Source organism: Xiphias gladius, chromosome 8, assembly GCF_016859285.1.
Source record: "Xiphias gladius isolate SHS-SW01 ecotype Sanya breed wild chromosome 8, ASM1685928v1, whole genome shotgun sequence".
Taxonomy (NCBI): domain Eukaryota; kingdom Metazoa; phylum Chordata; class Actinopteri; order Istiophoriformes; family Xiphiidae; genus Xiphias; species Xiphias gladius.
The window spans coordinates 18,349,403-18,361,783 of NC_053407.1; the positions used below are offsets into that span (position 1 = coordinate 18,349,403).

General features: G+C 42.5%; 1 protein-coding gene across 1 annotated transcript; it reads right to left on the reverse strand.

The window, feature by feature from the left end:
* Positions 1–418: 418 nt before the first annotated feature.
* On the reverse strand, positions 419–11,016 carry c8h15orf39 (chromosome 8 C15orf39 homolog). Its single transcript, XM_040133135.1, has 3 exons — positions 10,746–11,016; positions 4,917–8,205; positions 419–2,434 (listed from the first exon to the last, which is right to left on the reverse strand). Exons 2-3 carry the CDS (start codon positions 8,161–8,163, stop codon positions 1,320–1,322), a joined length of 4,362 nt encoding a protein of 1,453 aa, XP_039989069.1. The 5' UTR covers positions 8,164–8,205; positions 10,746–11,016; the 3' UTR covers positions 419–1,319.
* Positions 11,017–12,381: the final 1,365 nt, after the last annotated feature.

Here is a 12,381-nt window from a genome sequence, read left to right on the forward strand (position 1 = left end):
AGACAATGCTTACAAAATTGGAAGCTCCTTTTTCTGGAGTTATTTTTTTCAAACCATGACATCCATACTGATGTGGTGGAAGAAAAAAAAGTGACAAACTTTACCACTTTCATGATCTGTGGGGTGATAGGTTATAATAGTTATGACTCTGCAATAGACTCAGTAATCACACCATGTTTAAAACGTTTTCCATGCTCAGTGGTAGCATCAGTGGTAAAGATTTAGCAGTATGTGAACTTTAGCTTTTTTTTTTTTCAAGAAATCTTGGTCCAGGATTTCTTGAAATCTTTCAAGAACTTTGTTGTGAGTTTTAAAAGAAATGTACATGAAGTTGTGAAAAATGTGTTTTGGGGAGAAACACCATTTCAACAGTATGACAAAACATGGAATCATTGCAAACATTTATTTAAGACATCAGTAAGTAATATTTTAATATTCAGACTTCAGAAGTCTTAGAAAATGATACAAAATTAAATTAAAATTCACTTTGAGGTGAAAGTATTCAGGTTCACAGTGATTAAAAACACTATGACATGGGAACATCTCAGCCTGTGTGTCATCAAAGATCTCCTGAGCAGCTTAGTACACAACTACATCAATGCCTGTCCAGCTTCAGTTACACACAAAACACCAAGACAATCATCAGGGTAAAAATCACTCTTTGCTATAATGATATACAAGACTGGCACTATTACTGTAAACCTATATACATGTGGCTGGCACTGTTTGACAGTGAAGCCCTTTTAAAATGTCCCCATGTCATTTGCTGGTTTCTCATTTCTTACTTGCAAACAAAAAAGTTACTAACTTCACATTTTTTTTCAAACCTGAAAAGTGGATAATGATGACTTAAAAACAAATACAAATCTTTACATTTGCTTACAATTTAAATTAATTAAAAAAACTAAGGGACATTTGGTTTTTGTATGTTCTTTAACAGTAAGGCCATGGCATTTCTTTCACATAACCACAATCTAATTTGTGAATAAACCAGAAAAGCTGTTGATAGATGTGTCAAACATGATAAGAGCTTCAAAAACATCTACAGGATGCTGCATACAGTCCATCCCTAAATGAGAATACGCCCTGTGGCTCTCAAATGACAAAGAATGTTTAGATGACCTCATTACAACCAAACAAAAAATAAATAAATAATAAAAAAAAAAGAGTCCAACTTTATTCTTCAGGAGGCCAAACAGATATTTAGGCCTATTGGGAAGTGTAAAAAAAATAAAATAAAAAGGAACCAATTCAAAACTGTCATTGCACTCTGACATGACGAAAAACAAATCTGACATAGCAACATTTGCATGGGGAAACTAGTCTTCAATTTTAAGCCAGCCTTTTTTATAGTCTATCAGCAGCTCTAGGTAGTACTTCCACTCTGGCTCACTGTCATACCTGACCTCAAATATGGTCTTTAGAGGGTTGGTGTGAGCCTCATGGACACACAGCACCTCTCCTTGATACCACACTTCTGATTTGTCATCTTCTTCATACAGATGGCGGATCCTCTTTCCCACCAGGTCCGGGTAGTAGGACCTCATGGCCCTCCGAGCCCTCTGGACCGCTGAACGCAGGACCCATCGCCTCCTGTTCTCAGCGCTGTGGCAAGCAGATAAGTAGGGACAGTATTTGATCTTCAAGAGTGATCTGCGTTTTCTTTTAGAAGAGCTGCTGAGGGGTCTTAAGGCGTGAGAGAAGCTATCTGTTCTCTGCCACCTGTGGGTTACTTTAGCTGTCCTCCGCTGAGGGTCCCTCTTGCCGCCCACCTCTCCCTCCAAATCCTCGGTCTGTGAGAGCGAAGGATCAGCAAATGTCCCCGAGTCTGACACTGCCTGGTAGTGCGACTTTTTGCTGTTAAGACCCTCACTAAACATCCTTTTCAGTTTGAGAATCATGCCTGAACAATTCTTGGATCGCACCGGAGATTTGGCTGCTCCTGGGGACTGACTACCAGGCTGTGGACTGGAGGATTCCTCTGTTTCTGTGTCAGTGGGAGATGGAGAAAGCTCATCCAAGGTTAAAGGATATGTCCATGAATTCTCAGAAGTTGGGCTTTGGGGAATGAGTGAAGAATCCTGCTCTGCAGTTATAACATCACTTCCTCCATTCTCACTCTCCTCATACTGACTGGCACTCCAGCTTTTCTTGCGAAATTCATTCAGCACGCCTCCATTTACAGTCTTTCCTGTGTCATCTTCCTCTTCCTCATCTGACAAACTGTTGTCCAGAAACATGCGCCTTGAGCTGCTCTTTACCCTGCTTTTTGTTCTATTCCTGTTCAAATGTGATTTTGTTTCCTGGTCCTTCGGGTGTCTCTGTGGGTGTGACTCTGCGGGCGAGGCTGCTGAGGCAGTGATGTCTGAAAATACAGGAGTCTCTTCACTAACGTCATCTTTTTCTCTGTCAGCGGGATCGTCCATATCTAATCCTGCAACACAGGGAATACAGCAATAAGGAGGGGTCAAAATACATACACAACCATGCCAGATATATAAAAATGAGATTGCTGACAAAATGGAAAAGCAGGAGTTAAATAGTTTATAGAATTTACTTAGTGATCAGGGAAAACATTTGGACAGAAAGTTAGAGAGGAATATTGAGGATTTCAGATTAAAAAGAAAAAAAAAAAAAAAATTTCTCAAGAGACAATTTCCAAAAAGCCAGCTAGCAACCTCAAAGTCCAACACCTCCACACAGGTTGACAAACCAATCCTATAGCACTTAGCAAACAAGAACAATGAGAGCCCTTTCTATTAATATCAGCAGATATGGTGATTGGACAGTGGGCGTAAATATGAAGGCTGGGAAAACGTCAGCTGCTAGAAGGGATGCTATCAGTCAGGGATAAAACAGCACCGAGGCAAGGGTAGGACGAGGGAAATGTTCAGATACCAAAGTCAAGTGTTCCCAAACCATGTGAACTTTTAATAAAGTCAGCAGTGAATGGAAATCTGATTAACCCAAGTCAGTTAGCAAATGCGTGTGCCAAATAATAGCTGTCAAAGGACAGAAAGTAAAAAGGCAAAGTTAAAAGACAAGTCTGGTGATATAATATATTCATTTTATTGTCAACAAATCCAATGAAAGCACCAAAACAAACAATTAATTAGTCCTTCTAACAACTATTGCCCGTGCAGCCAAAGCCTAATATAAAACTTATTTAACAGGGTAAAATCATGATGAGTATGGGCAGTGTAGTTTTTTTTTTTTTTAACCCCACATACACCATCCTGCAGCCAAAAGTACTAACTAGTGCACCAAATCTGCAACTGAAAATAGTTAATATAGTCAAACAAGTTAAAAAAAAAAAACAGCAGTACCCAGCTGTTTTAGGAAATCACTAAGCCATTTAGAAAAAAAAAAATTAAACCTTCAGTAGGAAAAAAATGGGCTGGGGGAGTCAGAAAATATTTAAAGATAGATTAACACGTTGTTGGTTCTGCTCTTTTAATTGGGTTAAAAGAGCAGTAACAAAACAATACATCACCAGCCTTATCCCTTAAAGCCACACGGACAAACAGTTTTCACAACAGCACTTATTTAGTGTCACTTCCCTCTATGACTAAAAAGCACAGAAAAGAGTGACGATCACCATCTTCTGAAAACATGAACTTCTCTCCGATCCAAAGGCCTCAAAATGTGCCACCGCACAGTGTAATTCCCCCCAGTGCTGAAGGCTGTCACTTCCTTCCTCTGATAGTGTGATCCACCAGCCTGCCTGACCTCTTTAAGGTCCACTAATGCTAAACAAAAAAAAAAAAAAAAAACATGGACAGTTTCTTTTTTCCTCACATTTTTCCAGCTCAGCACCCTCCCATCCACCCACCAATAACAAGTATAATGTAATCATGCAACTTCTTGTGATTCATTATTGAAAGTCAGCAGAAACTATTCCTTCTCTCTAATCAGAAAAAAAAGCAAACAATAGTGAGATTGAGGGACAACATAAAAAATGAATATACCTGGACTCTCTTTTGGACATCAGGTGAAGTGGATTCTGTAAAAAATAAATGGATTTTATATTGAATATGTACTGTTTATTTTGATTCGTTCTTTACAAAAGGGCCAATAATGCAGAAAATATGACTACTAAAAGACTGTTTGAGGGACAACTACATAACAGTCAAAAAATATCGCCTTATAATAAAATCTAAAGGAATCAGAAAATCACACTGTCCACTCAAAGGGGATTTCCAGAAATCTGCAAGGAAAGGCAGGAAGTACTGTTGCTTTGGCAGTCATGTTATACTTATCAGATGGTCAAATTATCAAACTAGAAGTATAATCTTTCAAAGTATTTGTCAAGAAACAAAGATTTATATATGAAACAGTATCATATGAATTATTTCAGTGTGTCTTGTGATCTATCATAAGTCCTTACATACTTTTCACTCATGACCGAGGTGAAAAGTTACATTTTCATAACTGCCTGACTAATAAACTGTACTTCACTGACAAAACGAATTGCGGTCTTAGGACTGAAAAACAGAAGTAGTCTAGTCTTGTTTTAAAAAGGCTCCAGTTTGCGTATGCATGCCCCTAAAATAAGTGTCCATTATCCATTAATTTCCTGTCTCCTTCATGAACCTGTGTTTACTTAAGTGTTAGTCATAAGTAGTGGTGTCCAGCATGCCCCATGAGAGGCAATTAAAACAAGTGTTGCTTATTGTAACACTTCTCATTTGTTTGGCTTGCAAGCACCAAGAGAGACAAAATGTCATAATACCATCGCAGAGCAACATTAATTTGGAAATATAGACAGAAATATTTTAAGGAATAAAATTAGATGTTTTTAACCAACATTATATCACGGCAATGCCCATTTCCTTCCTTACTTTACTAGGAAAACATTCAATGCACTACACGTATTCATTACATTACCTCAGTAACTGAAGTGAACATGCACTCACCCAGATGTTTGCAGACACAGGCGTAATACAAGAGGTTGACCACGTCAGCGTAGATGTCGGGAAGGTGTTTGAGGGACATCAGTCTCCTGAGGCGGGAGGAGCAGGCTCGTTTATGCAGCTGGATGAGTATCTTCTCTTCAGAGAGCGTAGTGGGCCGCAGTTCCACTTTGTGCTCCTGCAGGACCTGGTCGATGAAGCTGCCCTGGACCGTCGGAAACAGCAGCTCCTTCATCACCAGCATGGGGATGAACACCGCCCCCGTTCGCATGACGTGTGGAAAAGGACAGCGTTCCTGGGTGGTGTACTCTCTCAACCTCTCGAGGACCTTATGGAGTGCTGACTTCATCTCCTCATTGAGCCACACCTCTCTGGCTTTCACCCCTAACAAACACGACACTTTCTGGACTTTGGTCGACGGAGATGCAGGTTCAGTCAGTTCCAACTGAGACAACCAGGTTCTGAGTTCCTGCTCTGAAGAACCCGACACAGATTTGGATACTAGCTTGCAAAGGGAATGGTGCAATTCATAGAAGTGCTTGCGGACTGGCATTTGGAGCTCTAGTTTTGGCATGAAATCAGTTACTGGCTGTGCAGGTGTCTTCTCTTGGGGTGGAACAGGTCTGGAATGCTTTGTATCAGGGAGAATGATTTTGTAGGTAGAAAGTTTTAGACACTGGGGAGCAATGTTTTTGAAATAAATCTTCCTCTCAGATGACTGAGGTGGACTAATGGATTTGGATTGAAGGGTGGCCACCTCTTCATGCAGTGTGCATGCATCAACCTGAGCAGATGAGTTCATCTGTGCTGTCAACTCAACAGGTTTGGACTCATTTGAAGTCTCATTTTCGTCTGCTAATGAGGGTTTACTTTCAAGTTCATCAGGTTCACATTTCTTTATCACCAACATGGGCCCACTGTCACATGAACCAGTCTCTTCAGGCTCCTTTTTGATTGTTACTTTGCTGCAGTCCTTCTGACAAACAGGAGAGACTGCAGTATTATCCGTGTCTGATGGATCTACTTTTTCCATTTTAATATTTTTGGATTCAAAGATTTCTACAACAGGCTTCTCTGTTGGAGTATCTGGACAGATTTCTTTGGAAACTGGAGGGACAACAGGCTGCTGTTCATCTCGATCTGGCCTTTTCTCTTTGATGTCTGTCTTGGTTCTGACTTCACGGTGCTCAGAAGACTGGATGGCTCTCTGAAGCTCTCTGCCCGGAAATAAGACCCCAGAGGCCTGCAGGTATGCTTGGTATGGTGCCAGACTGAAGACATTGTCAATGACTGGCATAGGAGGGGAGTCCGTTTTATTTCCTACCTGGGCATTCTCCATTTCCACTTTTTGTCGTTTCTCAATGAGTTCCACGTCACATAAATCCCTACCCTCTTCTTTTACTTTGATAGGTGGAGATGAATGAGAAATACTTCTCTTCAGGCACCCTTTAAGAACAGTGGTGGCTGAACTGGACGTAGGGCCATTGTATTTATTTCCTGTTACAACAGCAGGGGAATAAATAATTTTTCTGACATTTGCAGTATTAGTTACTGCTGTGTGGATGCGATCTGAACCATGACTAGGCGACCGGGGCACCCATGCTGCTGAGGAAACAGGAAAGCCTTTTGGCTGTTTTGGGCATGTAACCTGGGTTTCACAGGAGGAGTAGTCCGCGAGTCTGTTCATGTTCAAGCCAGCTGGTGGAAGGATGTGTCGGTCTATGTGCAGGCTGGAGAGTGGGGAAAAAAATCTGTTCATGTGTATGCTGGGTGACGAGACACCAGGTTGGCTTATACATCTGGTAGGACTGGTCTGGTCCACAAGTAGGAATGGTGAGGAAGGTTGTGACCGTTCAACATGCAGAATCGTGTTGGGTTTGTCCTTATGTAGACTGGCTTCAGAGGCCAAGGGGTGATCCATATATTGGCTGGTTGGGGAAATATTTATGCTGTTAGTGTGGAAACTAGGCGATGCATGTTGCCTTTTTAGGGGCACTCTGATTTGGCTTGCATTTAAATGAAATCTTGGGACCGCATAACATGGATAGTCAAAACCCTGCATGAAGGAATGATTTGCCAGTGCTTCAGTGCCAGGCAAAGTCAAAGGAATTTCACCATGAAGTGACTGAGGCACTATGTAATGCTCCCTGGGGTTTGAGAGTGTGCGTTTAAGAATTACTGGGACATCTCCTCTCTGCTTACTGCCAATATTTTTACACCGTGTGCTGTTTTCTAGCTCCTCATTCGCCTGGGGGTAGTAAAACACTGGGTGCTGTGTTAGCTGGCCATATTTGGACATGGGAGAGCGTTCCTGATAAACCTCTGAGGTCATATGCTCATATGTTGGGTGGGAGGGGTATAGGCTGGGGTAGCCTCTGGGGGAAGTCTGTAACCGCTGGCTCTGCTCACTTAAAGAACCAAACAGTGTGCGAGTTGGGGTGCAGGGGTAACTGCTGTAGTTTGGGTCAATCACAGCAGGCAAAGTCCTCGCTGTACTTGGGCTGTATGTCTCCACAGTCATTCTCTTTAGTGGTTCTGCACTGGGCTCAAACTGTAAACCTCTCTGTTGCAGCACTTTGTCCTGCGCCTTCCTCTGAATAGGTGGTCTTTCAGCGTAGTGAGCATCAGTTTGCATCCAATCCTGCTCATATACAGTTTTTGGTATCCTCGGAGAGCCATGCTCTACACTGTATCGTTGTCCTATCATACAGCCCAGTTCATTACAGCAGGGGTTATGTCCGTAAACTGGCTTAGGAATCGCTAAGTAAACAGAGTTTTCGGATGGAGGAGATGAACTCTCACCTCCAGTTTTTTGTTTTCTAACAGCCCCTGACGTAGCTGCTGCAGGACTGTTGATCCCAGGACTTTTAGTGTATATGGTAAAGCCCTGTTTTACCGGAGCGTGATATAGTGAGGAAGAATGAAAATGGCCTTCCTCTGAAGAATTGCTGTCTTGCCTGCAAATGATGCGGTTTTGTCCCTCCATGCCAGAGAGGTGACTCACAGGACTTCTGCCATCCAGCAGAGAGGTCTTTGAGTTGCTCCAAGGAGGAGTGAGTCCTGCTCCATCCTTTCCTCTGGGGTCATAAGTAAAGTAGGCCCCGCTGTACTGCAATGTCTGCTTATCCAGGAAACCAGACATACTTTGTGGCTTTGACAGTCCTGTGGCTGCTATGGTCCCGTTGAATAATGGCATCTTGCTTCGAAACACTGGGTCAATGAGGGTCTGCATCGAATGGTTGCTCATCATGTAGTAACTTTGTTATGATGGTGCACTGATAGGGCTCCAGATCTAAGAATATGAAGACAACAAATGAGACACCGGCATTCATTTTTTAATATTTATACATGATAAGTTCAAGAAAAGCATCACTAATTAACTTGAATACACTCCCACCTCAGGCATCAGGGCAGGATACACAGCAGAACAATAAACACTTTGCACACTCAAAGAAGTCATTAGATAACAACTAGTTTCGAGGCATTTTCTAAACCTTGACAGATCTTTGTAGCTTATCACATGTATGTCACATAAAACTATCAGCCGATGCACATCGATGGAAGCAAAATGCAGCACATGGCAAGGAAGTAACAATCGTGACTTAAGGATTATGCAAAGAATTCTACTGAATGACAAAAGGCTAAAAATGAGAACAATTTCCTACAGACAGCTAATGGGATAGTTGCCACATGTCTAAATAAACAAACCAGCTCTCGTGGTGCAGCCTCCAGTGTTACCAGCTATGGTGATGACATAATGTCCATGTGTGCTTAAAAGCAGCCTTCACTTCGAGGCCACGTCTACAAATGTGAGAATTACAATGTGTGTGAGTCTTTGTGATGTATCTGAGACATATTTGATCCCTTTTAGGGGTCTTACTGTGGCTTATTCTAGATGTCATAATGTGTCATCATGGTCACATCGAAAAGGTTCAGAGTCACTTTCAGGACATATCACTTGATCAGACAGGTACTTCTCATCTTGTGTTGTTTCCTGAGACTCAACACTTCAGCAGACTGTTTCTATTCTGCATTTTATCACCAGAAGTCCTCAGTCATTACTATAGTTCCTTTTTATTTACACCTCTCCAATGAAGACATAGATATATAGATAGATATCGATATCTATATCTATCTTTCGATCTACCTGGATATATCTATATCTATCTTTCGATCTATCTATCTATCTTTCGATCTATCTATCTATATCTATCTTTCGATCTATCTATCTATAGATATCAGACTTTTGGACCCCACTGTAAATATGCACCCAATAATATACATGTCTATGCACACTTTATGGCAACTTCAACATCAGTGAAAATCCAAGCTGTCCCTGCTTTTACCCTGGTTATCATCATATTAATGCATGCTCATCTGAAGGCACCTGAAGGCAGCACACAGAATTCATGACTCTGCCACTCAACGATCTGCATGAACCTAGGACGCAGCATTAACAGTATAGGCTTTTTTTTTTTAATATATATAATCCGTAAGTTATATTACTGGTGTTGTCCTCCCACTGGTGGACAGTCCTCTCCACTGTACTCCCCAAAACTAACAGATCATAGGGCAAAACATCCCCGCTGTCTCTTGACAGGCAGCCAAATTCAGAGCATGACATCTGCCAATATATGTTGACACAGCTGCGTCAGATCCAATGAACACATGCATCCAGCAAACTTTAATTAAAAAAAATAAATAAATTATAATAAAAGCCTAAAATCTGCGATGTATGGATTGGTGAAATAAACGCCCAAATTGTCACTGTAACCTCAGAGGGGCCTCAGCCTGAACCCAGCGTTTTGACAGCACACTGTCCCACAGATGTTGTCAGCTCATCCTGTTGACACCTTTCAGAGAAGTACAGGGCGATGGCCTATCTGCCTCTAGCGAGGAGAAATGTGGTTTGTGTGCACGGAGGAAACTGTGCACGGAGGTGTTTTCAACGGACTGAAACCCTCACCCAGTGAGGTTGGGGTGGGTGTGTGTGTGTGTGTGTGTGTGTGTGTGTGTGTGTGTGTGTGTGTGTGTGTGTGTGTGTGTGTGTGTGTAGCTGTGTGTGTGTGTGTGTGTGTGTGTGTGTCCGCACGCCCGGATCTGTAGCGGGCAAGGCTGATGGGGACCTCGACTTCCGAAAGCAAACCGTCCAAACTGACAGGCTGAGCCTCAGAGCACGTGGGAAGAGAGTGGGCAAAAAAAAAACTCGCTTCATTCCCGCGCGCCTGAAAGTTATCAACCATTTGTCTGACAACTCATTAGTCTGTCGCGTCAAGAAAAGTTGGAAAAATGTCGGAAAGTTCACATGAGGAGCAAAAAAAAAAAAAAAAAAAATCATCAGTTTCCGCCAGTTGGTCTCAAACTAACCAGTAAAAAAAAAAAAAACGGAACTTAAACTTTAAGAAAAAGTTTCCTCTCAGCGTCTTGCTGCAGCCGGACAAGCTGTAGCCTGTGGGGCGCGTATATTTGCTTATCCGGAGCCACATGAAAACACGAGCTTGTTGCCCTGCCTCCATTAACAGCTGCTCGAATGAACAGGACGCAAATAATATGAAAAATAACAGACGAGCCAGAGCTCGACCTGCGCGGCGCGAGTGGTTTCCATACAGGCTGCAAAGGCATCGGAGACCAGGGCGAAACTAAAACCACAGCACCGTTCCAAATGCCTGCGATGGAGCCATGAAATAGTTTCACATGCTTTCCTAGAAGATATCAAAGTGTGTTTGCCACGATGTGCTGACCCCCCCACCCCTCCCTCCGCTCCGCAACCTGGCTCACAGTCTGTCGTGACTTGAGACATCTGAAGACTGAGCGGTAAATGCGTTTTCCTACCTCGCTGCTGTGATGGCAATCAATGATTTCCACAAGGACTCCATGAAACGCAGTTTCCAAGAAAAGAGGGAACGGATTTCCTCTCTGCGTGTTGGTGGACTTGTCCGCCCGGATGCGCTAAAATCCCACGAAATGAAACGGAGGCCCTGCCAAACGGTCGGAGGGGCTCCGCGCGGCTTTTCGAGAACTTAACAAACTGAAGAAAAGACAAAAGGGAGGAGGATGGTCTTTGATCAATAGGCGGAGTCACACCCTCAGTCTGTCCACGGCTTGTTTTCTACACATGTGATGTTTTCCTGCTCATGACTCTCTCACTTTTATTGGCCGTATCCTAATGTCCGGCTGCCAGCTGGCTGCTGCTGACGGCAACAAAAAAAAACCCCAAAAAGCCTAAAAATAAAAATTAAAAAATGAAAAAAAAAAAAGAAATAAAAAGAAACGAAATCAAGCAAGAAAAGGTCAACCTACTTGTCTTTTCATTCACTGACAGATAATAGGAGTGTGCGCCAATGATTTCTCCAGGCTGAGGTTTCACTCCTTTCTCCGCTGCTCCCAAACCAGAGTTTTGAACTCCCTTTCCCCTCAGGGAGCTCCAGGGGCTCACCAAAGAATAAGACAATCATCTGATATCACTATTATCTGACTCCATGGACGTTAACCTAAGACATCCACTTTCAGAGAGTCTTTTGCAGGAATCCATCAGTCCCCATCCTTTTATCTGTTGCTTATTCACAAATAGTTTGGGAACCCCGGAACTAAGTTGTCCTGTTGTGTATTTCGTAATCGGTTAAGGGGTTTTTTTCCCAAATTCCTAGACCGTAGCTCTGTGTGAATTGACACAGGGAGTGCTTTTGACGAATTCCAGCCTCCTGTCAAATTCTGTGTTGCCTGGTTCAAAGACACACAGGAGGTTTACGTCAACGTGTAGCCTAAGCTCCATGTCGCCTCATTAAGGCCTAATGTAAGAACAGAGATAAAGTGATACATGTGGGATGAGCAATTGGGGAGTGAGAACACTGAAACTGACCCTAATTGGTAACGAACCAAAGTTGGGAGTGGGATATCCTGAATATTAAAGGATGCATTTGCATAAGACTATATATTTGGGACAACACCCTGATATTGTTGGAGAATCAGAATTGGAGAATCGGACTCGACTGGACCCTTGCAGGCTTTTTAATTTGACCTCCATGATTCTCTCCCTGCAAACTATGTAACCCTGATTTTTATAAATAAAGAAAACTCAAAAGGAGCATCGACATGCTGTGAATCATTCTTCTCCACTCAAGAGGTGCAAGGTCGTGATATACGACAGTCCCACTGCACTTTTACATGAAAGCGAACTACACAATTTATATACTGCAGACTCAGGCACTGGCCCCCTTTGCATAGGGTTGGATGAAGAATATGGCAAAGCGAAAGTCAAGGATTAGGAGCACACATCTTTCACGATATCTGCAGCAAGAAAATGAATGACAGCACGGTCATGTGTTTGCCTTGATAAACCCCAGTGGTTAGTCCTGCTGTGTGACAGGTACAGAGCTGTGGAACGGGTGCGTTTCCTACACAGAAAAGTAAAACCTTTAATGAACTGCAAAGCAAAAGATGATGCATTGAATTAAAAAAAAAAATAATA